The following is a 26,986-nucleotide window of genomic DNA, read 5'->3' on the forward strand; positions in this document are numbered from 1 at the left end:
TAATGATGATCTTTAACCTCTGTCCTCAGCCCACTCCTATTGGCTGTTTAGTTAATGATGATCTTTAACCTCTCTCCTCAGCCCACTCCTATTGGCTGTTTAGTTAATGATGATCTTTAACCTCTCTCCTCAGCCCACTCCTATTGGCTGTTTAGTTAATGATGATCTTTAACCTCTCTCCTCAGCCCACTCCTATTGGCTGTTTAGTTAATGATGATCTTTAACCTCTGTCCTCAGCCCACTCCTATTGGCTGTTTAGTTAATGATGATCTTTAACCTCTCTCCTCAGCCCACTCCTATTGGCTGTTTAGTTAATGATGATCTTTAACCTCTCTCCTCAGCCCACTCCTATTGGCTGTTTAGTTAATGATGATCTTTAACCTCTGTCCTCAGCCCACTCCTATTGGCTGTTTAGTTAATGATGATCTTTAACCTCTCTCCTCAGCCCACTCCTATTGGCTGTTTAGTTAATGATGATCTTTAACCTCTCTCCTCAGCCCACTCCTATTGGCTGTTTAGTTAATGATGATCTTTAATCTCTCTCCTCAGCCCACTCCTATTGGCTGTTTAGTTAATGATGATCTTTAACCTCTGTCCTCAGCCCACTCCTATTGGCTGTTTAGTTAATGATGATCTTTAACCTCTGTCCTCAGCCCACTCCTATTGGCTGTTTAGTTAATGATGATCTTTAACCTCTGTCCTCAGCCCACTCCTATTGGCTGTTTAGTTAATGATGATCTTTAACCTCTCTCCTCAGCCCACTCCTATTGGCTGTTTAGTTAATGATGATCTTTAACCTCTGTCCTCAGCCCACTCCTATTGGCTGTTTAGTTAATGATGATCTTTAACCTCTCTCCTCAGCCCACTCCTATTGGCTGTTTAGTTAATGATGACCTTTAACCTCTGTCCTCAGCCCACTCCCATTGGTCCAGTCCCCAGTGAGACCCTCCTACAGTCCAGCAGCAGAGACAAGGCAGCGCAGCAGACCAAAAACCAGGTAGGAGACACACTGGGGGGTAGGGTTAGGGCTGGGGTAGGGCTGGAGATACACTGGAGATACACTGGGGTAGGGCTGGAGACACTGGGGTAGGGCTGAACACACTGGAGACACACTGGAGACACACTGGAGACACACTGGACACACACACACACACACACTGGACACACACTGGACACACACACACACTGGACACACACATACACACACACACTGAACACACACTGGAGACACACTGGAGACACACTGGACACACACTGGACACACACTGGACACACACTGGACACACACTGGACACACACTGGAGACACACTGGAGACACACTGGACACACACTGGACACACACTGGAGACACACTGGACACACACTGGACACACACTGGAGACACACTGGAGACACACTGGACACACTGGACACACACTGAACACACACTGGACACACACTGGACACACACTGGAGACACACTGGACACACACACACACACACACACACTGGAGACACACTGGAGACACACTGGACACACACTGGACACACACTGGACACACACTGGACACACTGGACACACACTGGACACACACTGGAGACACACTGGACACACACTGGACACACACTGGACACACACTGGACACACACTGGAGACACACTGGACACACTGGACACACATACACACTGGAGACACACTGGAGACACACTGGACACACACTGGACACACACTGGACACACACTGGACACACACTGGAGACACACTGGAGACACACTGGACACACTGGACACACACTGGACACACTGGACACACACTGAACACACACTGGACACACACTGGACACACACTGGACACACACTGGACACACACTGGACACACACACACACACACACACACTGGAGACACACTGGAGACACACTGGAGACACACTGGAGACACACTGGAGACACACTGGAGACACACTGGACACACACTGGACACACACTGGACACACACTGGACACACACTGGAGACACACTGGACACACACACACACACACACACTGGAGACACACTGGAGACACACTGGACACACTGGACACACACTGGACACACACTGGACACACTGGACACACACTGGACACACACTGGACACACACTGGAGACACACTGGACACACTGGACACACACTGGAGACACACTGAACACACACTGGACACACACTGAACACACACTGGACACACACTGGACACACACTGGACACACACTGGAGACACACTGGACACACTGGACACACACTGAACACACACTGGACACACACTGGACACACACTGGAGACACACTGGAGACACACTGGAGACACACTGGAGACACACTGGAGACACACTGGAGACACACTGGACACACACTGGACACACACTGGACACACACACACTGGACACACACACACTGGACACACACTGGACACACACTGGACACACACTGGACACACACTGGACACACACTGGAGACACACTGGAGACACACTGGACACACACTGGACACACACTGGACACACACTGGACACACACTGAACACACACTGAACACACACTGAACACACACTGGACACACACTGGACACACACTGGACACACACTGGAGACACACTGGAGACACACTGGAGACACACTGGACACACACTGGACACACACTGGAGACACACTGGACACACACTGGACATACACTGGACACACACTGGACACACACACTGGACACACACTGGACACACACTTGACACACACTGGACACACTGAACACACACTGAACACACACTGGACACACACTGGAGACACACACTGGAGACACACACTGGACACACACTGGACACACACTGGACACACACTGGAGACACACACTGGAGACACACACTGGACACACTGGACACACACTGGACACACACACTGGACACACTGGACACACACTGGACACACACTGGACACACACTGGACACACACTGGACACACACTGGACACACACTGGACACACTGAACACACACACTGGACACACACTACACACACACCACACACACACTGAACACACACACACTGAACACACACTGGACACACACACACACACACTGGACACACACTGAACACACACACACACACACTGAACACACACTGAACACACACACACACTGGACACACACTGAACACACACACACACACTGGACACACACTGAACACACACTGGACACACACTGGACACTGAACACACATACACACTGGACACACACTGGACACACACTGAACACACATACACACTGGACACACACTGGACACACACTGGACACACATACACACTGGACACACACTGGAGTGTCTGTCCTCCGCTAGAGCAGTGTCTGTCCTCCGCTAGAGCAGTGTCTGTCCTCCGCTAGAGCAGTGTCTGTCCTCCGCTAGAGCAGTGTCTGTCCTCCGCTAGAGCAGTGTCTGTCCTCCGCTAGAGCAGTGTCTGTCCTCCGCTAGAGCAGTGTCTAAGTAGCTGTCACAAGAGAGAGAAGACATGACCTCTTTAAACTACATGTTTTTGTTTCTTTCCTTCTTTTACACTCTTCCGTCCACCATCTCCTTAATCTCTCCATCTCCTCCCGTGTCCTGCCCTCCACCTCCTCCATCTCCTCCCGTGTCCTGCCCTCCACCTCCTCCATCTCCTCCCGTGTCCTGCCCTCCACCTCCTCCATCTCCTCCCGTGTCCTGCCCTCCTCCTCCTGTGTCCTGCCCTCCTCCTCCTCCCGTGTCCTGCCCTCCTCCTCCTCCCGTGTCCTGCCCTCCTCCTCCTCCCGTGTCCTGCCCTCCTCCTCCTCCCCGTGTCCTGCCCTCCTCCTCCTCCCGTGTCCTGCCCTCCTCCTCCTCCCGTGTCCTGCCCTCCTCCTCCCGTGTCCTGCCCTCCTCCTCCTCCCGTGTCCTTCCCTCCTCCTCCTCCTCCCGTGTCCTGCCTCCTCCTCCTCCTCCCGTGTCCTGCCCTCCTCCTCCTCCTCCCGTGTCCTGCCCTCCTCCTCCTCCTCCCGTGTCCTGCCCTCCTCCTCCTCCTCCCGTGTCCTGCCCTCCTCCTCCTCCTCCCGTGTCCTGCCCTCCTCCTCCCGTGTCCTGCCCTCCTCCTCCTCCTCCCGTGTCCTGCACTCCTCCTCCTCCTCCCGTGTCCTGCACTCCTCCTCCTCCTCCCGTGTCCTGCCCTCCTCCTCCCGTGTCCTGCCCTCCTCCTCCTCCTCCTGTGTCCTGCCCTCCTCCTCCTCCTCCCGTGTCCTGCCCTCCTCCTCCTCCTCCTCCCGTGTCCTGCCCTCCTCTTCCCGTGTCCTGCCCTCCTCCTCCTCCTCCCGTGTCCTGCCCTCCTCCTCCTCCCGTGTCCTTCCCTCCTCCTCCTCCTCCCGTGTCCTGCCCTCCTCCTCCCGTGTCCTGCCCCCCTCCTCCCGTGTCCTGCCCCCTCCTCCCGTGTCCTGCCCTCCTCCTCCTCCTCCCGTGTCCTGCCCTCCTCCTCCCGTGTCCTGCCCCCCTCCTCCCGTGTCCTGCCCTCCTCCTCCCGTGTCCTGCCCTCCTCCTCCTCCTCCCGTGTCCTGCCCTCCTCCCGTATCCTGCCCTCCTCCTCCTCCTCCCGTGTCCTGCCCTCCTCCTCCCGTGTCCTGCCCGCTCTTCACTTGCTGTCGCACCAGTCGCCAGAACCCAACGGAAGTGAGTCCCAGCCCACTCCAGTGACCAATAGGGAGCTGCTGGGGTCCCATCTAACAGCTGATAGGCTGGGGGGCTCCGTCCAGGTAATGGGTTGTGGGCGTCGTCCCTCAATGCTAAACACTGTCTGCATTCTTTCTACCATATGTCTTTTCTGTTTTCTCCCCTCACTCTTTTCCAGTTGTCTCTTGTGCTCAGGTCTCTGCTCAGCCTGGTTCTTTGTCAGCTCAGGTCTCTGCTCAGCCTGGTTCTTTGTCAGCTCAGGTCTCTGCTCAGCCAGGTTCTTTGTCAGCTCAGGTCACTGCTCAGCCAGGTTCTTTGTCAGCTCAGGTCACTGCTCAGCCAGGTTCTTTGTCAGCTCAGGTCTCTGCTCAGCCTGGTTCTTTGTCAGCTCAGGTCTCTGCTCAGCCAGGTTCTTTGTCAGCTCAGGTCTCTGCTCAGCCAGGTTCTTTGTCAGCTCAGGTCTCTGCTCCACACCTCACTGTGGACACAGCCACTCGTGTCCTATTTGCTGAAACTTTATTAAATCACGCCTAACCGGCCAATCAAAGCTTTGTGGCCGTGAGCCCCACGGATCTATATAGTACCCACAATGCTCTGGTTTCCTTTTCACAAGTCTAGTATTTGCTTATGAGCCAGTTTTAGCAGCTCTCTTCAGAACACGAAGCTCGCAACTTAACTGTTCCATTTGGTGTGTGTTACTCCTTCACAGGAACTCTGCTAACTTCTGCTTCACTTTACCGATTTTGAAGTTACTTCAGTTACCTGTTAGCAGCGTTTTGTCGTCAGCTAGCTACAGTTCCTGGAGCCTAGCCTGCATGCAATTAGTGCTGTTAGCTCGCTAGCTCCACTGCTTTAGCATCCCGCTAATAACCGGTTTCCACTAGTTTTAGCTACGTCTACAAGTGGTCTCTGGCTCTCCGCCGGTCCACGCCATTCTGAGTTAGCTAGCTGAACTGCCAAGTGTCTTAACTAGCTAGTCGGTTTTTAGATGGCAACCTTTGGGCTAATCCATATTCGGTCTGCTTGGCTAAACTTGATTGGTACTGTTTCTTCACATGTGTTACCCCACCTTTTGAGTACAATCCTTTACATTCCCCTGTAAAAGATCAACCTAGCAGTACATTTTAATCTCGAGTGGCTTGGTTTACACACCGAGTCTGCACTTAGTATTAACACACACTTGGCTAGCAAGCTATCGTCTCTCGGGTGATAATAGCCAGCTATGTAGCGAGCATCCCTGTTAGCTCTCCTTTCACTACCCTGAAAGTATTTAAGGCTGTCTATTTCTCACTCCCCTTGTAAATAAAGCTTTGTTTATGCTTACCTGGCTTCCAGCTATCGTTACTCCGATAGTCTCCTGTTACTCCCATGTCTCGTCCGACTTCCCCATCGAAGAGCAGCGTGTGGTGTAGCTAGCTATCCTCCCCGGGAAGTTCTGTCTGTTTTCGTCCGTCCGGTCGAAAAGATGTCCTCGAGTGTACCGACCAAGCGGGGGGGAGAGCACCGTTCCCCTAGTACTTCCAGGCTCACAGGCCGAGTGTGATTCGTTCAGAATGTTCCCATTCAAAACAATCAACCTCTAGAATGTTCCCCCTAGAGGGCTAGCTTGTAGCATGTCCAACCACCAGGCCTGGCAGGTTCCCCGTCCCTTCCACAGGACAGGTTGCCCACACAGTCTGGGAAGGCCGGTACACGTTGTGGGACAGATGAGGATTATGCGCCTCGCCGAACTGAAGCATGCTGACGCCTAAAGTCCACCCCAACGCTTAAACCACACGAGGGGGTCTGAGAAGAAGAGAAATTAGGGCTGTCAAATGATACAAATAATTAATTGTGATTAATTGCAGGATTTTTCTGTAGTTAATCGATATTAATGAAATAATAATAATAATAATATGCCATTTAGCAGATGCTTTTATCCAAAGCGACTTAGTCATGCGTGCATAAAATGTTTTTTTTTTTGTATATGGGTGGTCCCGGGGATCGAACACACTACCCTGGCGTTACAAGCGCCGTGCTCTACCAGCTGAGCTACAGAGGACCACAATGTTTTTAATTTGTTCAAATTAGGCCCTAAAGAAATCTTTTTTCATTTAAAAAAAGCAGTGCATTGAGTTACATGCATACTTTAACGGATAAAAATTAACACCCGCCAAATATAGGTGGATTTAGGTACGCCTATTTCACTAGCTACGTTGGCGGGTGGTGAATTTGCAGTGCTCTACAGTGCGAGCATTACGTTCACATTTGCGAATAAAAATAGTATTTCTGCTGTTTTAATAGCTGCTAATCGCAGAAATTCTGAACCCTCAACCAATGTGATTGATAGATGATGTAGCCTATGTGTCTGCATCATATTTCTGAACAGCTGCGATTTGAACCAAAGTTTATAAAATATATATGAAGGCTTCAACCGTCTGTTGTAACGGATATTGCCGTAGTACAAGCAAGACGCAGTCTACACATTGCGTTGGGGCAAAACAATTAGCGCTTTGTGTGATGATGTGATCTGTATAGTTATGCTGCCTTATAGCCAGGATTCTCCCACTGGGAAAAAACGGGTTGAATAAATGTTTTCCTGTAATTTTAACAACCCAGTTCAATGTGATGACATTTAATCAGCGTGGAAAACTGATTTGATTTGCAAAAAGTCATAAACTTAAGTGAATTGTCATTTTTTTCTGGCAAACTTTTAACCTCAACTCAATGACTGATAATGTTTTTGTAGATTTCACGTTGAATTCACGTTATTTGACAACTTAACCAAATGTAAATCAAAACTAGACGTTGAACTGACGTCTGTTTAGCCAATGTTTGCAATGATGTTGAAAAAATAACCTTAAATCGCTATTGACTGCCTGCCTGTCTGTTTGATATGCTTAGGAGGCTACAGAGCCTATAGCTTGCCTAAATAGCTGCATGTAACGCTCCTTCTGAAAAAAGAACATGAAATTGCTAGACAACCAGTTAGTCGTGCTTGTGTTTGCGATAGTTACAACAGACAAATAACTAAGTTTGTTCAAACTGTTTTGTGTACAAGCGGCAGTGGAGTGACTGAGCAGCAGCTGGAAGGAGGTAGGCTAGTGGATCCCTCGTGTGCAGAAGGAGGTAGGCTAGTGGATCCCTCGTGTGCAGAAGGAGGTAGGCTAGTGGATCCCTCGTGTGCAGAAGGAGGTAGGCTAGTTGATCCCTCGTGTGCAGAAGGAGGTAGGCTAGTGGATCCCTCGTGTGCAGAAGGAGGTAGGCTAGTGGATCCCTCGTGTGCAGAAGGAGGTAGGCTAGTGGATCCCTCGTGTGCAGAAGGAGGTAGGCTAGTGGATCCCTCGTGTGCAGAAATCTCCGTCGTTTTTGCAACAGCAAGCCGGGTTTCAGAAAATCCAGAACCGCAGCCACTCTGTTGATTGTAAAGGATGGAAACACCAAATAATCAGAAACAAAATGATCCCAATGTTTCAGTAGGTCTACTCCCTCTGATCAATGTTTCAGTAGGTCTACTCCCTCTGATCAATGTTTCAGTAGGTCTACTCCCTCTGATCAATGTTTCAGTAGACCTACTCCCTCTGATCAATGTTTCAGTAGACCTACTCCCTCTGATCAATGTTTCAGTAGGCCTACTCCCTCTGATCAATGTTTCAGTAGGTCTACTCCCTCTGATCAATGTTTCAGTAGACCTACTCCCTCTGATCAATGTTTCAGTAGACCTACTCCCTCTGATCAATGTTTCAGTAGACCTACTCCCTCTGATCAATGTTTCAGTAGGTCTACTCCCTCTGATCAATGTTTCAGTAGGTCTACTCCCTCTGATCAATGTTTCAGTAGGTCTACTCCCTCTGATCAATGTTTCAGTAGGTCTACTCCCTCTGATCAATGTTTCAGTAGGTCTACTCCCTCTGATCAATGTTTCAGTAGGTCTACTCCCTCTGATCAATGTTTCAGTAGACTACTCCCTCTGATCAATGTTTCAGTAGGCCTACTCCCTCTGATCAATGTTTCAGTAGGTCTACTCCCTCTGATCAATGTTTCAGTAGGTCTACTCCCTCTGATCAATGTTCTTGAAGTTTAACGCTCGCTCGCTCACACACACACACACACGAGTCCCATCCTGGATTTACGTCACCTCATTAAGCGTCTGAGGGTCAGTGGACCTCAAGGAGTTTATCCTGCAGACACAAGATAACTGGGGTTCGCCTCCTAGGGCATAGCCTACAGATATCTCACCTTTCCATTCGGTCTGTCTCTGACCACATGGGACATTCACAAAGTGTGCCAAAGCAGACCTAGCCCTCCCTACTGGAGAGAGGCTAAGGGAGAGAGGTTTAAGAGTCCTGACGTACAGTGCATTCAGAAAGTATTCAGACCACTTGACCTTGTCCACATTTTGTTATGTTACAGGCTTATTTTAAAATTGTCCCGAAGCCGCTCCTGCGTTGTCTTGGCCGTATGCTTAGGGTCGTTGTCCTGTTGGAAGGTGAACCTTTGCCCAAGTCTGAGGTCCTGAGCGCTCTGGAGCAGGTTTTCATCAAGGATCTCTCTCTGCATGATGCTGCCACCACCATGCTTCACCGTAAGGATGGTGCCAGGTTTCCTTCAGACGTGACAATTGGCATTCAGGCGAAAGAGCTCCTGGCAACTTCTCTCTCTGGCGAGAAAGATCTTATTATGAAGGGAGCAGCTAACATCTGTCTCTCAGAGCAACACGTGGCAGGCAGACTAAACCCGGTGCGGATTTACCATCGCTGGGGAACTCCCTACCAGGGGAGTGGCGACTTCATTCCAAAGTAGTTGAGGAGTTGTGGGGGACGTTATGGCAGAGCTGCCGTCGATCTGTACGCATGTTCCTTGAGAGATCACAACGTCTCTAGTCCCGTGTAGCTCAGTTGGTAGAGCATGGCGTTTGCAACGCCAGGGTTGTGGGTTCGTTTCCCACGGGGGACCAGTATGGGGGGAAAAAATGAGAATGTATGCACTCACTGTTGTAGAAACATTTGACTAGATAATCAACTCAAAAATATCTCTCAAGACATCAGAGCCTGTGAATTTAAGAATTTAGACTTTATTTAAAAAAACAAAGCCGAGCCTTTTTCCAAAGAGACAAAGACTGACTCCCTCTGGCTAAGATGTCTCTTTATATAGACACATATGGAAAAACATGCATACAGTCCCATCTTTTTTTTTAGTTCTGCACTCTGCACCACCCCTCTTTTTCAACGTCCAGCTGTTACACATTATCCACTCCAAAATGTCATGAATGCTTTTTTCCCATATGCAGCCTCTCATTCTATCATTCTATTGGCTGCGTGCCTAGGCCCCTTCTTAAAAGCCCCTTCTTAAAAAACTAATGTAAATGCAAACCAGATGTCTAGAACCCCATGGCCTCAGTTTAAAAACCCCTGTAAAATAACACATCATATTCTTAATGTCTATATTAATTATTTAAACATATATCTGGATTATAAAATATCAAACATGTTCATTCTGTTTCACCATTATCATTTCATAACACATTATAAAACATTTATCATTCATCATCCTCCCCAGCTCCTGAGATGATGTGCATGTGGCCATGTGTCAGGTCATAAGGTCATAAGCATAAAGAAATGCAAACACTAGTTCCATTGTTACTTCTATCTCCACAGCCATCACGTCATTGACATTCCTAAACCAGCTGCAGGAGTTTTCATGAAAAACACATAATTATCTCTGCTCTGAATTCAACTGGCTCTCAATCCATAAACACTCCAAGGCATATAGATTTTCAATTTTACAACATATCCATGCTTATTACTAATATTATTATTTTACCTTTGACCTTTCCCTACATTTACCTTCATGATACATAAAATAACACCACATATCCCCCCTTTGGGACATTATAATATTGTCCCATCAATACAAAAATTAATCACTCATATCACAAGTATTATAACAATCAAAATAATCAATATCCATATCTAATCAAGTAACTGCCATGTCAACATCACTAAGCATTAATATTAATAAGTTATTCAGATCAGTCAGTCCACTTATAATTTATAATCATAATCAAATGAATTACCCAAAACAACTTTAAAATGACAATTCTTAATTAGTCACCTTTGTTCCATCATTCAAAGTTAAAACTCTCACCTTGGCACATATCGATACTGGCTGAATGTATATTTATTTTATAATAATTCTAGCATTAACTTCCTCATAACAAGAATTACATCAGATCAGTACCCTAATGCATTGTCCAAATTACTATAAATTTAGTAGTGTATAATACCTCCTTAATCAACATACTACCTCAACTAACACTCCTTCCTCTACCGGCACTCAATCTTCTGGCGTCTTCATTATTCTTCATAGTTCATCATAGTTCATCTTGGATTACCCATAACAATGTCCCAATTCCAATGTCACACCTGAACCACCACACCTCCACCATCATCCTGTTTTGTCCATGTGCAACCCAGTATATTGCTTTGATTTGATGCAGAAGTGGACAAGAGACAGGAACATCTTCAACGCCTTTGTTGTTTCCTCTTCAGCCAAGTAGAGGATTTTTGGTTTTTATTGAGGTTTACACCGTTCTGAGCCAATTGATCTCTGCAATGCATTACGACACCATCCGTTGTAACCTCAGGAAAGGACAGATCATAACAGTTCAGTTGAGTTAATTTCCAATCCAAAACATCCCTAGTAACATCATCTACATGACAAATCATTATGTTTCACATTCTCCCTTGAATTCTTCCCAAATTATATAACCCAATTGTTTTATTGTAACATTCCTATATTTTTGCTCATACTCTATTTGACATTAATCTGATGTTTCCCTTTCCTTGTTCCTATTCTAACACTTGCTTATACTTCTCTCTTCTAATAACACTTTCCCCTGGAAATCTAACACCAAATACTACATCAAATTGTTTATCTAAGTCTTGGACTGTTCTCCTTATGTCTATGATTCACCTGTCTCTTTCTTTCATTATCTTAAGGTCACCCTACCCCATGTGACTTCCCCATACTCTTTGTGCTGGTTTCTCACACACCAATACTATTTTAACCCTTGTATTTTAATAGTGATCCCTTCCTGTATTTTTAGTTATGGTTCCTGCCTGTGCAAGAATCTACATTCTACTCCTTTCTATATCCCTTCTATGTCTTGTTCTTCTGCTCTTTATTATTATTATCAGTACTCCATTCCCCTTATTCTCAGATAACTAGTCAAATACATAGAAATCAATGATAAGGATATCTGGTGCATCTTGGAGATCTGGAATCTCCCAATCATCAGTTCCCTCACTCTGGTACAATGGTTAAGATGATACCCAATACTCCCCTCTATCAGTACCATCGTCAGTATAACCTGGACAACGATATGTAGGTCACTTCTGTTGTTAACCTTCCCCCGTCACTAGGATCTCCGGATCAGCCAAAGTCCCTCTCAATCTATCGACATCGGTCTGTGAAAAGTGTCCTTCTATCAGCCTTCCCATAGGGAAGCTCAGAGTTACTGCTGCAAAGACACAAGCACAGACACACACAAAAAACAACAATACTACCCAATGGCTGAGGTTGGAACACTCCTATAGTGGAAAACATTAATCTTAGTATCTGTCTCCACCAGTTTTACCATCATTAAGGCAGCCAACAACACCTGGTACAAGCCCCTCCACATAGGGTCTTTCCAGCTCTTTCTTCTGTAGTCTTTTGCCATCACATAGTCTCCAGGGCACAGAAAATACTCAGATTATCCTACTCAGTTGGGCATAGCTATCTTCACCCATGAAAAGAAAATCTTAAGAACATTGTTAGGTTAGGTGAGACACAGTATGCTACTCATGTCCTCTCATCCGTCAAGAGAAGCCTTGAGATTATGAAGCACAACTGCTTCCAGCTTGTTGTAGTCCACCTCTACACCATGCCTCCTATCACAAAAACAAAAATGATTTAACCTAACCCATAACACATTATTACTACTTTCACATCCTTAATACACCTTGCATATTTCCCCACAAAACCATAATAAACCATTAAAACCTCTGTAATCCCAACTTCCCCCCTTGGACACATACATCACATCGTGATTCATGTGTACAAAAAACAAAACAAAACAATATTGCCTATCAAACCTAAAATAATAATTAACCTTAAAAGGACAACCCTTGAGCATATCTTTACTTAACTGTATTCCATAACACTATTCAAGGAATACTTCTCATTCAGGACTAACTCTCTCACTACATCCTTGTCCTGTTTAGACTCATTTATATATAGGATTTTTCCAATTTGTAAACTTCTTCACAATTATCCTTATTTTATCTAACCCCTTAATTCAGCATGCCTCTAGAATTCATAGTGCGGGTGATCAGGTCACACTATAAAGCCAGGACAGATTTCAGAGGTCATTGAAATCATTCAATGACTTGTTTCATCCTATAGTATACTACTTCTAACAACCATCAAAACCTTTCATAGATGTTGTAATTCCTTAGTACAGCTCTTTTCAAAATAAATCATACATATTTACTTATCCCTCAGTAAATAACCCAAATTACATGTGTATGCCCCTTTAAGATATTTCACTTCCATCCCATCAAAAAAAAACAAATAGAAATAAAAATCCTATACAACTAACATTTCATACTAAGTAGTTTGTTTGTGGTTATTTGAACACCATATAGTAAAACAATAAACAAACAAAAATGGCCAGGCCTTATTTATTTTTGTAGCTCCCTATGACAACCTAAAAATAAAACTACTTAATTTTACTAACTAGTTCCACCCTAGCCTACAGACTTTTTTCAACCTCCCAATAAAGAAATCCCCATGTTCCTGGAAGAGAAAGTATACATGTCGTTAACATATAATCATCAATCCAAAGATAGCAATTACACACAAAACATCATACATATATCCCCAGTCCTATCTCATCAACAATCATTAACCCCAGCATCCATTTAAAATTGTTTGATACGTCGTGTCCTACTTTACCCCTAACCTAATATTATAGGAGACTCTCATCAATTCTTAAAAGAAAACTCCCATTTAGAAGACACTATATAATAACCCATTTTATTAAGTTAACTACACCTTCCACTATAAACCTATAACCCCTTTTTAGTAATTTAAACGTCGCAAACTGTTGCATTGATGTTTGTTTTTTTTCCCCAAATATAAACTTATTGTTTCATAATCCAAAACCCCTAAAAAGATGTCTACTTAATCCATCAAGTCAACAGCAACAACTACCTCCCAAGGTTCAACGTACTATAAACAATTTATCGTTATCTGAAGTAATAAAACATCATCATAACTCACTGCTGTTTAAACAACCTATATAATGTCATAATAAAATGATCAATTATCAAATATCGTTCCTTATTCAACTATCGAGATATGTTCTTCATTAGTTAATCGTCTCCACAAAGCAATACTATCTAATAACATATTCTCATTCTCCTAAATATAAATCAATAAAACATCCAATTCACCAATATGCTATTTCAATTACTATGTTATCCTATTCGACATAGATTGGTAGGACATCTTCCCTATAATGTTATCAATGAAACCAGTAATTCACATCAATAACATCAATGTAAAAGATTTGCTTTCTGTCCCCTACTGGATTCGAACCAGGGACCCTCTGCACACATTGACAACTTTCACCATAAAAGTACCGTTACCCGTCGCTCCACCAGTACCACACAAAGCATCTACTTCCAGTTCATAGAGCAAGTGACATCACCCAACGAAAACCACACTAGCTTTCACCGCTAACTAGCTAGCAATCTCCTGCCAATAACATTCCACCTTCCACGACCTCCCACAAACCACAGGATCCCCGTACACCTAACGTAACCCATAACGTCCATTATAGCGCTCTCACGTTTCAGCAAACTCCAATGTCCAAAATCCACAGACAAAAATTGAAATTCTTCCATTTTTCCTAGCAGACCAAATAATAAACCCCTTTCAAACAGCGTTCAGCATTTACCTCTATCATAGAGTTTAAAAACCCCAACTTAACAACATTAACAATCCTAAATTGCCGTAGTAACGTCATGTTTGGTTCAGTTGATCTATTACCATATAAGACATTCACTTCTCCATGCGTCGTAAACTATATCCTATTTCTCCTGTAATCAACTAAAATCATAGCCACATAATTAAACCATCACTCCGCCATTACAGAATGAATTAACTATCCTTGCTATGTAAGCTACAAGTAACACCATACACTTGCTATAGTTTACCATCATATATTAAATAATCAATTTATCACAATCCAATTTATTTATAGACATATTCCACTATTGTCATTTGTTTAATCTAGCAAAACCTCATTCAATGACTAAAAATTACTACCACGTAGTCTCCTCTCCATACCCGTTAACATTTTAGCAGATGCTCTTTTTCCAAACAACACTCAATTCGTGAGCTCATACATTCCTTTACTTATACTAGCCCCCCTTGGGAATCGAACACCCAACCCTGGCTTTGTAAGCACCGTGCTCTACCAACTGAGCTACCCGGGCCACAGATAAGCGTATAGTGCCCTTTTCTGATAATGTTATAATTGTAGCCTATTGCATTACTTTTGTTTAAAATATACGTTTGTTTATTCAACAAATCTAGAACCCTCTTGCATCCCCTAATTCACGTAATGAAAATACATTATGATTCTACAATTCACCAAATATTCGCATACACCACTGGTGACGCAAACCATAGAATAAAATAATATCAATTAGAATTTTGTCAAATAGATGTTTTCCATCCAACTATTCAAACTTTCTTTAAATAACTATTTCAGCTCAATACAGTCAAACAAGTATGACTCTCTTTTTACCGGAAACTAATTCATGGCATTAGTAAAATCTATTCACATCCCAACAATAGCTAAACTATACTTAGAAAACCTAGACTCTGTTCAGCGATGCAGAATCCATGCTTTATCAAAATTACAAGTTAATCCTCTTTTATTCCAATGATAATGGTCAGTAGTATTAGTATCTGGAACATACCACACTTTATCAGAAAATAGTTCTGAAGGACACAGTTCTCACACGCTCAACGTAATCAACTTAGCAGTCAACAAGTCAAACCCCACATTCATTGATTTGGAAACAGATCTAACAACCTAACCAAATGAATTATATATCTGCTTCTGAAATAATAGATAGTTTATTACAATGCTTAATTCTACCACATGTCCTATGTACTCTCTCCCATTTCCACATCCACCTACTTGTTTGAACAAGTCAACACCTATAATTTTATTATTTTACGTAGTCAATTTATCATAATACTGCATTACCTCTAACGTTTCTAAATATATCGTCCGAAACATACTCTAACAGATGTATCAAAATACAATGCATAGACGTCATATGACCACACCAATAAACGTGACTTGTTCCTCCAACAGGATTTATTCTACCCCTCCTGGTAACGTGAATTTTCTACACTCAGTTGGTCAATGAATACCCACGCACCATTTATTCTTCTCTTTCCTAAGTGATTGAGCACCCTTTCTCCATCGTAGACAGAGGCTTCAAACAACCTCATAGATTTCCTTTCCTTACAGAAAGGCTATCTACTTGCAGGATTTAATATTATATTCTCACTCACACAGATGAGCAGCCACTTGTGCCCAAATGAATCAGACAGTTGAATGACTCACAGCCGCACAAGCAACCGATTCACCATACGAGATGAGCAGACCTACTCTATATATAACACTTTATCAAAATTTGGGAAGCCCTTGTAGCTATTTAACCCGTTCACCTACTCAGGATGACCTAACTTTTTTACCTGATAGACCCTACATAATATTGACATCACCACAACACAGGATGATTCACTACTTACCCGTACAGACCTCTAACAAAGAATTTATCATCAGAGCGGTATCCGGTAATCTTGTCTGTTCAGGCCAATGGAATGCTAATTATAGCTATCCAAAGCGGTATCCACAAGATTTCTATTTATACTACGCTTTCCTAAGCGACCTGTCAATTCTGCCCTAATTTTTCTGTTACACTTCCTCAACACAGAAAAGAAGCGGTATTACCCAGGATTTCTGCCTACCTATGCAGTCCTCAAGACGATTAACATCCAAAGCGGTATCTGCAGGACTTAAACATGTTGATTGTCTGATCCTCAACCAGCTCGTACAACCACCCATGTCGAAATGACCCAGACAGAGCAATCAGCAAGATGAATCAACGAATCAAATGAATCAAATGAATCAAATCAATTGAACAGACCCGGTTCAGACAAACAAGCAGCGACATGTAGCCTATTCTTAAATTCAAAAAGCTCATAGTGTGTCTAACTTTCTGGTTCTTAAATTTGGAGAGACCTACTTGGTATTTCTTTAGATGTTGCCGAGTCCCGGATCGGACCACACAAACGTTATACTATTTTAGTAAGAACTTCTTACCTTTTTTAAAAGCGGCCGCTTTTGTTTGTATGGTCCGTCCAAAGCCGTTTCACAACTGCAAATGTATACCGTCACTGATCCCTATCAAGTCCCATCAGTGGTTGCCAATTATGTTGTAGAAACATTTGACTAGATAATCAACTCAAAAATATCTCTCGAGACATCAGAGCCTGTGAATTTAAGAATTTGGGGAGACTTTATTTAAAAAAACAAAGCCCGAGCCTTTTCCAAAGAGACAAAGACTGACTCCCTCTGGCTAAGATGTCTCTTTATATAGACACATATGGAAAAACATGCATACAGTCCCATCTTTTTTTAGTTCTGCACTCTGCACCACCTCTTTTTTCAACGTCCAGCTGTTAACATTATCCACTCCAAAATGTCATGAATGTTTTTTCCGTATGCAGCCTCTCATTCTATCATTCTATTGGCTGCGTTGCTTAGGCCCCCTTCTTAAAAGCCCCTTCTTAAAAAACTAATGTAAATGCAAACCAGATGTCTAGAACCCCATGCCTCGTTTAAAAACCCCTGTAAAATAACACATCATATTCTTAATGTCTATATTAATTATTTAAACATATATCTGGATTATAAAATATCAAACATGTTCATTCTGTTTCACCATTATCATTTCATAACACATTATAAAACATTTATCATTCATCATCCTCCCCAGCTCCTGAGATGATGTGCATGTCGGCCATGTGTCAGGTCATAAGGTCATAAGCATAAAGAAATGCAAACACTAGTTTCATTGTTCTTCTATCTCCACAGCCATCACGTCATTGACATTCCTAAACCAGCTGCAGGAGTTTTCTGAAAAACACATAATTATCTCTGCTCTGCAATTCAACTGGCTCTCAATCCATAAACCTCCAAGGCATATAGATTTTCAATTTTTACAACATATCCATGCTTATTACTAATATTATTATTTTACCTTTGACCTTTCCCTACATTTACCTTCATGATACATAAAATAACACCACATCACTAACTGTAAGTCGCTCTGGATAAGAGCGTCTGCTAAATGACTAAAATGTAAAGTCTCTCTAGGCGTAGACAGGCTGGCCCACTAGTGGTCAGACGTGCTTCTTTACGCCTCCCTCGGGCCTGATTCCCCCCCACTCTGAACAGAGTGAACGCGAACGGTCTGTCTCTCATCCTGATATCCCAACCACGGCAATCTCAGGCTGCCATGTAGGACTAAGATCGGAGAGACGACGATCGGAGAGACGACGATCGGAGCTTTATTTAGGAGCGCACCGTCTTATAAGACGGCTCAGTTGCTCACCTTCACGAGCTCTCGGTTCATCCTTCACGAGCTCTCGGTTCATCCTTCACGAGCTCTCGGTTCATCCTTCACGAGCTCTCGGTTCATCCTTCACAAGCTCTCGGTTCATCCTTCACGAGCTCTCGGTTCATCCTTCACGAGCTCTCGGTTCATCCTTCATGCACTGTTTGCCTCTGACTACTCCAAGGTTACGATACGTCCTAACCCCGCGTTTGTTCCTTAAAGGAAAAATCCACTCAAATTATCTTTTTGCTATTTTATTCATTAGTCCACCGTTGATAGTCCCAAAATGTTTTGCATGTCAGCAGTCAAGTTTTCAAGATATTGGACTTTCAAGACGCAAAGTCACTTGCCCCATCATGATCATGATGAGGAAGTGTTTGCATCATATGATTCGTTTTGCAGCATAATGGTAATGTGGCAAGTGATACTTTGCTTCTTGAAAGTCCAATATCTTGAAAACAGAGATTTGTGGGACGGCTAGTTGGGCTTCCCCTCATGTCTTTTTGAGGTTCTATTGTCTGCACTACGGTTGTGCCGAATAGTCGGACAAAACTAGTATCGTAACGGATATGGGCAATTTTCCTGATCCAAGTATTCCTTTGTAATGATCCGTGATTGCAAAAAGTGAGGCTTGTATTAGCCATTTTTTATTTCAAAAGCTCTTTCATAATAGTGACATGACAAACAATATACATACACTATATATACACTATATATACAGCAGTATGTGGACACCCCTTGAAATTAGTGGATTCGGCTATTTCAGCCATACCCGTTGCTGACAGGTGTATAAAATCGAGCACACAGCCATGCAATCTCCATAGACAAACATTTGCAGTAGAATGGCCTTACTGAAGAGCTCAGTGACTTTCAACGTGGCACCGTCATAGGATGCCACCTTTCCAACAAGTCAGTTCGTCACATTTCTGCCCTGCTAGAGCTGCCCCGGTCAACTGTAAGTGCTGTTATTGTGAAGTGGAAACATCTAGGAGCAACAACGGCTCAGCCGCGAAGTGGTAGGCCACACAAGCTCACAGAACGGGACCGCCGAGTGCTGAAGCGTGTAAAAATCGTCTGTCTTCAGTTGCAGCACTCACAGTTCCAAACTGGGAGCAACGTCAGCATAAGAACTGTTCGTCGGGAGCTTCATGAAATGGGTTTCCATGGCCGAGCAGCCACACACAAGCCTAAGATCACCATGTGCAATGCCAAGCGTCGGCTGGAGTGGTGTAAAGCTCACCACCATTGGACTCTGGACCAGTGGAAACACGTTCTCTGGAGTGATGAATCACGCTTCACCATCTGGCAGTCCGACGGACGAATCTGGGTTTGGCGGATGCCAGGAGAACACTACCTGCCCGAATGCATAGTACCAACTGTGAAGTTTGGTGGAGGAGGAATAATGGTCTGGGGCTGTTTTTCATGGTTCGGGCTAGGCCCCTTAGTTCCAGTGAAGGGAAATCTTAACGCTACAGCATACAATGACATTCTAGACGATTCTGTGCTTCCAACTTTGTGGCAACAGTTTGGGGAAGGCCATTTCCTGTTTCAGCATGACAATGCCCCTGTGCACAAAGCGAGGTCCATACAGAAATGGTTTGTCGAGATCGGTGTGGAAGAACTTGACTGGCCTGCACAGAGCCCTGACCTCAACCCCATCGAACACCTTTGGGATGAATTGGAACGCAGACTGTGAGCCAGGTCTAATCGCCCAACATCAGTGCCCGACCTCACTAATGCTCTTGTGGCTGAATGGAAGCAAGTCCCCGCAGCAATGTTCCAACATCTAGTGGAAAGCCTTCCCAGAAGAGTGGAGGCTGTTATAGCAGCAAAGGGGGGACCAACTCCATATTAATGCCCATGTTGTTGGATTGAGATGTTGGACGAGCAGGTGTCCACATACTTTTGGTCATGTAGTTTATTTTAGACATGTTAGTGACAACATATATTGGACCACAGTAAGCCACCATTTTCTGGTGGTCTCATCACTCGTCTAACTTCCCATGATGCTCCCCTGCAGGTGATGAGTTCAACCAATGGGGAGCTGAATACAGACGATCCAACGGCGGGCCACTCCAACGCCCCCATCACCGCCCCGGCCGAGGTGGAGGTGGCCGACGACACAAAGTAAGATGGACACCCCCCTGCCCCCTTCCTCCGTCCCCCTGCCCCCCCTTCCTCCGTCGTCCCCCTTCCTCCGTCCCCCTTCCTCCGTCCCTCTTCCTCCGTCCCCGGTCCCCCTTCCTCCGTCCCCGGTCCCCCTTCCTCCGTCCCCCTTCCTCCGTCCCCCTTCCCCGGTCCCCCTTCCTCGTCCCCCTTCCTCCTCCCGGTCCCCTTCCTCCGTCCCCCTTCCTCCGTCCCCTTCCTCCGTCCCCCTTCCTCCGTCCCCGGTCCCCCTTCCTCCGTCTCCCTGCTCCTTCCTCCGTCCCCCTTCCTCCGTCTCCCTGCTCCCTTCCTCCGTCCCCCTTCCTCCGTCCCCCTGCCTCCCCTTCCTCTCCTTCCTCCGTCCCCCTTCCTCCGTCCCCCTTCCTCGTCCCCTTCCTCCGTCCCCCTTCCTCCGTCCGTCCCCCTTCTCGTCCCCCCTTCCTCCGTCCCCCCTGCCCCTTCCTCCGTCCCCCTGCCCCCTTCCTCCGTCCCCTGCCCCCTTCCTCCGTCCCCGGTCCCCCTTCCTCCGTCCCCGGTCCCCCTTCCTCCGTCCCTGGTCCCCCTTCCTCCGTCCCTGGTCCCCCTTCCTCCGTCTCCCTGGTCCCCCTTCCTCCATCCCCCTGCCACCTTGTCCCCCTTCCCCGTCCCCCTTCCTCCGTCCCGGTCCCCCTTCCTCCGTCTCCCTGCCCCCTTCCTCCGTCCCCGGTCCCCTTCCCTCCGTCCCCCTTCCTCCGTCCCCCTGCCCCCTTCCTCCGTCCCCCTTCCTCCGTCCCGGTCCCCCTTCCTCCGTCCCCCTTCCTCCATCCCCCTTCCTCCGTCCCCCTTCCTCTGTTCCCCTTCCTCCGTCCCCGGTCCCCCTTCCTCCGTCCCCCTTCCTCCGTCCCCCTGCCCCCTTCCTCGTCCCCCTTCCCCCTTCCTCCGTCCCGGTCCCCCTTCCTCCGTCCCGGTCTCCTTTCCCCCTTCCTCGTCTCCCGTCCCCCTTCCTCCGTCTCCCTGGTCCCCCTTCCTCCGTCTCCCTGGTCCCCCTTCCTCCGTCTCCCTGGTCCCCTTCCTCTGGTCCCCTTCCTCCTCCCCCTTCCTCCGTCTCCCCTGGTCCCCCTTCCTCGTCCCCCCCCTTTCCTCCGTCCCCCTGCCCCCTTCCTCCGTCCCCGGTCCCCCTTCCTCCGTCCCGGTCCCCTTCCTCCGTCCCCCGTCCCCTTCCTCCGTCCCTGCCCCTTCCTCCATCTCCCTGGTCCCCTTCCTCCGTCCCCCTGCCCCTTCCTCCGTCCCCCTGCCCCCTTCCTCCGTCCCGGTCCCCCTTCCTCCGCCCCCTTCCTCCGTCCCGGTCCCCTTCCTCCGTCCCCCTTCCTCGTCCCCGTCCCCCTTCCTCCGTCCCCCTTCCCCCTTCCTCCGTCCCCCTTCCTCCGTGTCCTTCCTCCTCCCCCCTTCCTCATCCCCCCTTCCTCCGTCCCCGCTCCCTCTTCCTCCGCTCCCTTCCTCCGTCCCGGTCCCCCTTCCTCCGTCCCCGTCCCTCTTCCTCCGTCCCCTTCCTCCGTCCCCGTCCCTCTTCCTCCGTCCTCCGTCCCCCCTTCCCTCCCTTTCCCCGTCCCCCTTCCTCGTCCCCCGCCTCCGTCCCCTTCCTCTCCCGGTCCCCCTTCCTCCGTCCCCCTTCCTCCGCCCTCCCCTTCCTCCGTCCCTTCCCCCCCTCTTCCTCCGTCCCCCTTCCTCCGTCCCCCTGCCCCCTTCCTCCGTCCCCGGTCCCCCTTCCTCGTCCCGGTCCCCTTCCCTCGTCCTCCCCTTCCTCCGTCTCCTGGTCCCCCTTCCTCCATCCCCCTGCCTTCCTCCGTCCCTCGTCCCCCTTCCTCCGTCCCCCTTCCTCTCCCCCTTCCTCCTCCCCCTTCCTCCGTCTCCCTGCCCCCTTCCTCCGTCTCCCTGCCCCCTTCCTCCGTCTCCCTGCCCCCTTCCTCCGTCTCCCTGCCCCTTCCTCCGTCTCCCTGCCCCCTTCCTCCGTCCCCTGCCCCCTTCCTCCTTCCCCCTGCCCCCTTCCTCCGTCCCTCCCCCCGTCCCTCTTCCTCCGTCCCCCTTCCTCCGTCCCCTTCCTCCTCCCCCTTCCTCCGTCCCCGGTCCTCCCTCTCCGTCCCCGGTCCCCCTTCCTCCGTCTGCCTGGTCCCCCTTCCTCCGTCTCCCTGGTCCCCCTTCCTCCGTCCCCCTTCCTCCGTCCCCCTGCCCCCTTCCTCCAGTCTCCCTGGTCCCCCTTCTCTCCGTCCCCCTGCCCCTTCCTCCGTCCCCTGCCCCCTTCTCCGTCCCCTGCCCCCTTCCTCCGTCCCCGGTCCCCCTTCCTCCGTCCCCCTTCCTCCGTCCCCCTGCCCCCTTCCTCCATCTCCCTGGTCCCCCTTCCTCCGTCCCCCTGCCCCCTTCCTCCGTCCCCCTGCCCCCTTCCTCCGTCCCCTGCCTTCCTCCGTCCCGGTCCCTTCCTCCGTCCCCCTTCCTCAAGCTCCGTCCCCCTTCCTCCGTCCCCTTCCTCCTCCCCCTTCCTCCGTCCCCGGTCCCCTTCCTCCGTCTCCCTGCTCCCTTCCTCCGTCCCCCTTCCTCCGTCTCCTGCTCCTTCCTCCGTCCCCCTTCCTCCGTCCCCCTGCCCCCTTCCTCCGTCCCCCTTCCTCCGTCCCCCTTCCCCCTTCCTCCGTCCCCCTTCCTCCGTCCCCCTTCCTCTGTCCCCCCTTCCTCCGTCCCGTCCCCCTTCCTCCGTCCCCCTTCCTCCGTCCCTCTTCCTCCGTCCCCCTTCCCCCGTCCCCCTTCCTCCGTCCCCCTTCCTCCGTCCCCCGTCCCTCTTCCTCCGCCCTCTTCCTCCGTCCCCCTTCCTCCGTCCCCCTTCCCCGGTCCCCCCTTCCTCCTCCCCCGTCCCTCTTCCTCCGTCCCCCTTCCCCGTCCCCCTTCCTCCGTCCCCCTTCCTCCGTCCCCGTCCCTCTTCCTCCGTCCCCCTTCCTCCGTCCCCCCCCGTCCCCCTTCCTCCGTCCCCCTTCCTCCGTCCTCCTTCCTCCGTCGCCCTTCCCCGCATCCCTCTTCCTCCGTCCCCGGTCCCCCTTCCTCCGTCCCCCTTCCTCCGTCCCCCTTCCTCCGTCCCCCTGCCACCTTCCTCCGTCCCCCCTTCCTCCAATCCCCCCTTCCTCCGTCCCCCCTTCCTCCGTCCCCCTGCCCTCTTCCCCAACACTCACTTTGCTAAGAGTAGGGATGGAAATAAGTTAGGTTTATTACTTTTCAGTGAAAATGTGCCCAACTAGCCGAAAGGCCAGTGAAATTTTGACTTTTCAAACATCGCATGGCACAGATTGCTGGCCAGTGCCCAAAATGTCCATCCCTGGCTAAGAGCCATATATTAGTCTGGAATGTCGATGAATAAACACGGCAAAAAGCACATACTGGGTTTCTGAGCCAGGCTGGCTATCTTGTTTGGCATGAAAATGTATTTAATTATTCCCTGAGTTATACCAAGCATTAGGAACACCTTCCTAATGTTGAATTGCACCCTAAGTTATACCAAGCATTTGGAACACCTTCCTAATATTGAGTTGCACCCCCTTTTGCCCTCAGATAATTCTCAAGGTGTCGAAAGCTTTCCACAGGGATGCTGGCCCAAGTTGACTCCAATGCTTCCCACAGTTGTGTGAAGTTGGCTGGACCTCCTTTGGGTGGGGGACCATTGCTGACACACACGGGAAACTGTTGAGCGTGAAAAACCCAGCAGCGTTGCAGTTCTTGACACAAACCGGTGCGCCTGGCACCTACTAACATACACCGTTCAAAGGCACTTAAATATTTTGTCTTGCCTATTCACCCTCTGAATGGCACACATTACACAATCCATGTCTCAATTGTCTCAAGGCTTAAAAAATCCTTCTTTAACCTGTCTCCTGCCCTTCATCTACACTGATTGAAGTGGATTTAACAAGTGACATCAATAAGGGATCATAGCTTTCACCTGGATTCACCTGGTCAGTCTGTCAGGGAAAGAGCAGGAGTTCTTAATGTTTTGTATAGTCAGTGTCTGAGGACAAAGAATCTAATCCTGTTGTTGTTCCTTTGTTCTGTTTCAGGTGCTGCTGTTTCTTTAAGAGGAGGAAGAGGACAGGCCTCCAGAGACACTAGTGAGGAGGACAGGCCTCCAGAGACACTAGTGAGGAGGACAGGCCTCCAGAGACACTAGTGAGGAGGACAGGCCTCCAGAGACACTAGTGAGGAGGACAGGCCTCCAGAGACACTAGTGAAGAGGACAGGCCTCCAGAGACACTAGTGAGGGGGACAGGCCTCCAGAGACACTAGTGAAGAGGACAGGCCTCCAGAGACACTAGTGAAGAGGACAGGCCTCCAGAACACTGGTGGGGGAGGACAGGCCTCCCGGGGACGCTAGTGAAGAGGACAGGCCTCAGAGACACTAGTGGGGAGGACAGGCCTCCAGAGACACTAGTGAAGAGGACAGGCCTCCAGAGACACTAGTGAAGAGGACAGGCCTCCAGAGAACACTGAGAGGAGACAGGCCTCCCGAGACACTGAGTGAGAGGACAGGCCTCCAGAAGACACTAGTAAGGAGGACAGGCCTCCAGAGACACTAGTGAGGAGGACAGGCCTCCAGAGACACTAGTGAGGAGGACAGGCCTCCAGAGACACTAGTGAGGAGGACAGGCCTCCAGAGACACTAGTGAAGAGGACAGGCCTCCAGAGACACTAGTGAAGAGGACAGGCCTCCAGAGACACTGAGTGAGGGAGAGGACAGGCCTCCAGAGACACTAGTGAAGAGGACAGGCCTCCAGGAGACACTAGTGAAGAGGACAGGCCTCCGAGACACTAGTGGGGAGGACAGGCCTCCAGAGACACTAGTGAGAGAGGACAGGCCTCAGAGACACTCAGTGAAGAGGACAGGCCTCCAGAGACACTAGTGAAGAGGACAGGCCTCCAGAGACACTAGTGAAGAGGACAGGCCTCCAGAGACACTAGTGAAGAGGACAGGCCTCCAGAGACACTAGTGAAGAGGACAGGCCTCCAGAGACACTAGTGAAGAGGACAGGCCTCCAGAGACACTAGTGAGGAGGACAGGCCTCCAGAGACACTAGTGAAGGGGACAGGCCTCCAGAGACACTAGTGAAGAGGACAGGCCTCCAGAGACACTAGTGAAGAGGACAGGCCTCCAGAGACACTAGTGAAGAGGACAGGCTTCCAGTGAGGACAGGCCTCCAGAGACACTAGTGAAGAGGACAGGCCTCCAGAGACACTAGTGAAGGGGACAGGCCTCCAGAGACACTAGTGAAGAGGACAGGCCTCAAGACACTAGTGAAGAGGACAGGCCTTCCAGAGACACTAGTGAGGGACCGGCCTCCAGAACACTGAGTAAAGAGGACAGGCTTCCAGTGAGGGACAGGCCTCCCAGAGACACTAGTGAAGAGGACGGGCCTCCCAGAGACACGAGTGAGGAGGACCAGGCCTCCAGAGACACTAGTGAAGAGGGACAGGCCTCCCAGGAACACTGAGTGAGGACAGGCTCAGAGACACTAGTAAGAGACAGCCTGAGACACTAGTGAGGGACAGGCCTCCCAGAGAGACTGAGTGAAGAGGACAGGCCTCCAGAGACACTAGTGAAGAGGACAGACTTCCTAGTGAGGAGGACAGGCCTGAGACACTAGTAGAGAGGGACAGGCCTCCAGAGAGACTAGTAGAGAGGACAGGCCTCCAGAGAGACTAGTGAAGGGACAGGCCTCCAGAGAGACTAGTGAAGAGGACAGGCCTCCAGAGAGACACTAGTGAAGAGGACAGGCTTCCAGTGAGGAGGACAGGCCTCCAGAGAGACTAGTGAGGAGGACAGGCCTCCAGAGAGACTAGTGAAGAGGACAGGCCTCCAGAGACACTAGTGAAGAGGACAGGCCTCCAGAGACACTAGTGAAGAGGACAGGCCTCCAGAGACACTAGTGAAGAAGACAGGCCTCCAGAGACACTAGTGAAGAGGACAGGCCTCCAGAGACACTAGTGAAGAGGACAGGCCTCCAGAGACACTAGTGAAGAGGACAGGCCTCCAGAGAGACTAGTGAAGAGGACAGGCCTCCAGAGAGACTAGTGAAGAGGACAGGCCTCCAGAGACACTAGTGAAGAGGACAGGCCTCCAGAGACACTAGTGAAGAGGACAGGCCTCCAGAGACACTAGTGAAGAGGACAGGCCTCCAGAGACACTAGTGAAGAGGACAGGCCTCCAGAGAGACTAGTGAGGAGGAGAGGAACAGCCTAGGGAACTGTTGGCACTGACTGACGGAGTGAGGAAAGCAGTACTGAGCTGAGCTCTCTACACCCTCCTGTCTCTCTCTGCGTACAGTTTGAGCGCCCCCTGTTGACCCTCCTGCAGTACTACAACACAGACCGACGCCTGCTGTGATGACCTGCCTTGTGCGAGCGGGCGGACCGGACCGGACCGGCCAGAACCAT

At 48.6% G+C, this 26,986-nt stretch overlaps 1 protein-coding gene across 4 annotated transcripts in view; it reads left to right on the top strand.

Moving 5' to 3' along the window:
• csnk1g2a (casein kinase 1, gamma 2a) overlaps positions 1–24,886 on the top strand; it is a 73,619-nt gene extending 48,733 nt beyond the window's left edge. For 2 of the 4 annotated variants that reach the window (XM_041895460.2, XM_041895461.2), the window contains exons 9-12: positions 914–997; positions 4,649–4,750; positions 20,421–20,527; positions 24,616–24,886. In XM_041895460.2, coding sequence (XP_041751394.1) covers positions 914–997; positions 4,649–4,750; positions 20,421–20,527; positions 24,616–24,667 — 345 coding nt within the window. In that variant the 3' untranslated portion in view covers positions 24,668–24,886. The remainder of the gene's footprint in view (positions 1–913; positions 998–4,648; positions 4,751–20,420; positions 20,528–24,615) is intronic. The other 2 variants (XM_041895463.2, XM_041895462.2) reach the window with 1 other exon arrangement.
• The last annotated feature ends 2,100 nt before the right edge of the window (positions 24,887–26,986 follow it).

This window comes from Coregonus clupeaformis, unplaced genomic scaffold, assembly GCF_020615455.1.
Source record: "Coregonus clupeaformis isolate EN_2021a unplaced genomic scaffold, ASM2061545v1 scaf0393, whole genome shotgun sequence".
NCBI classification, from domain to species: Eukaryota; Metazoa; Chordata; class Actinopteri; order Salmoniformes; family Salmonidae; genus Coregonus; species Coregonus clupeaformis.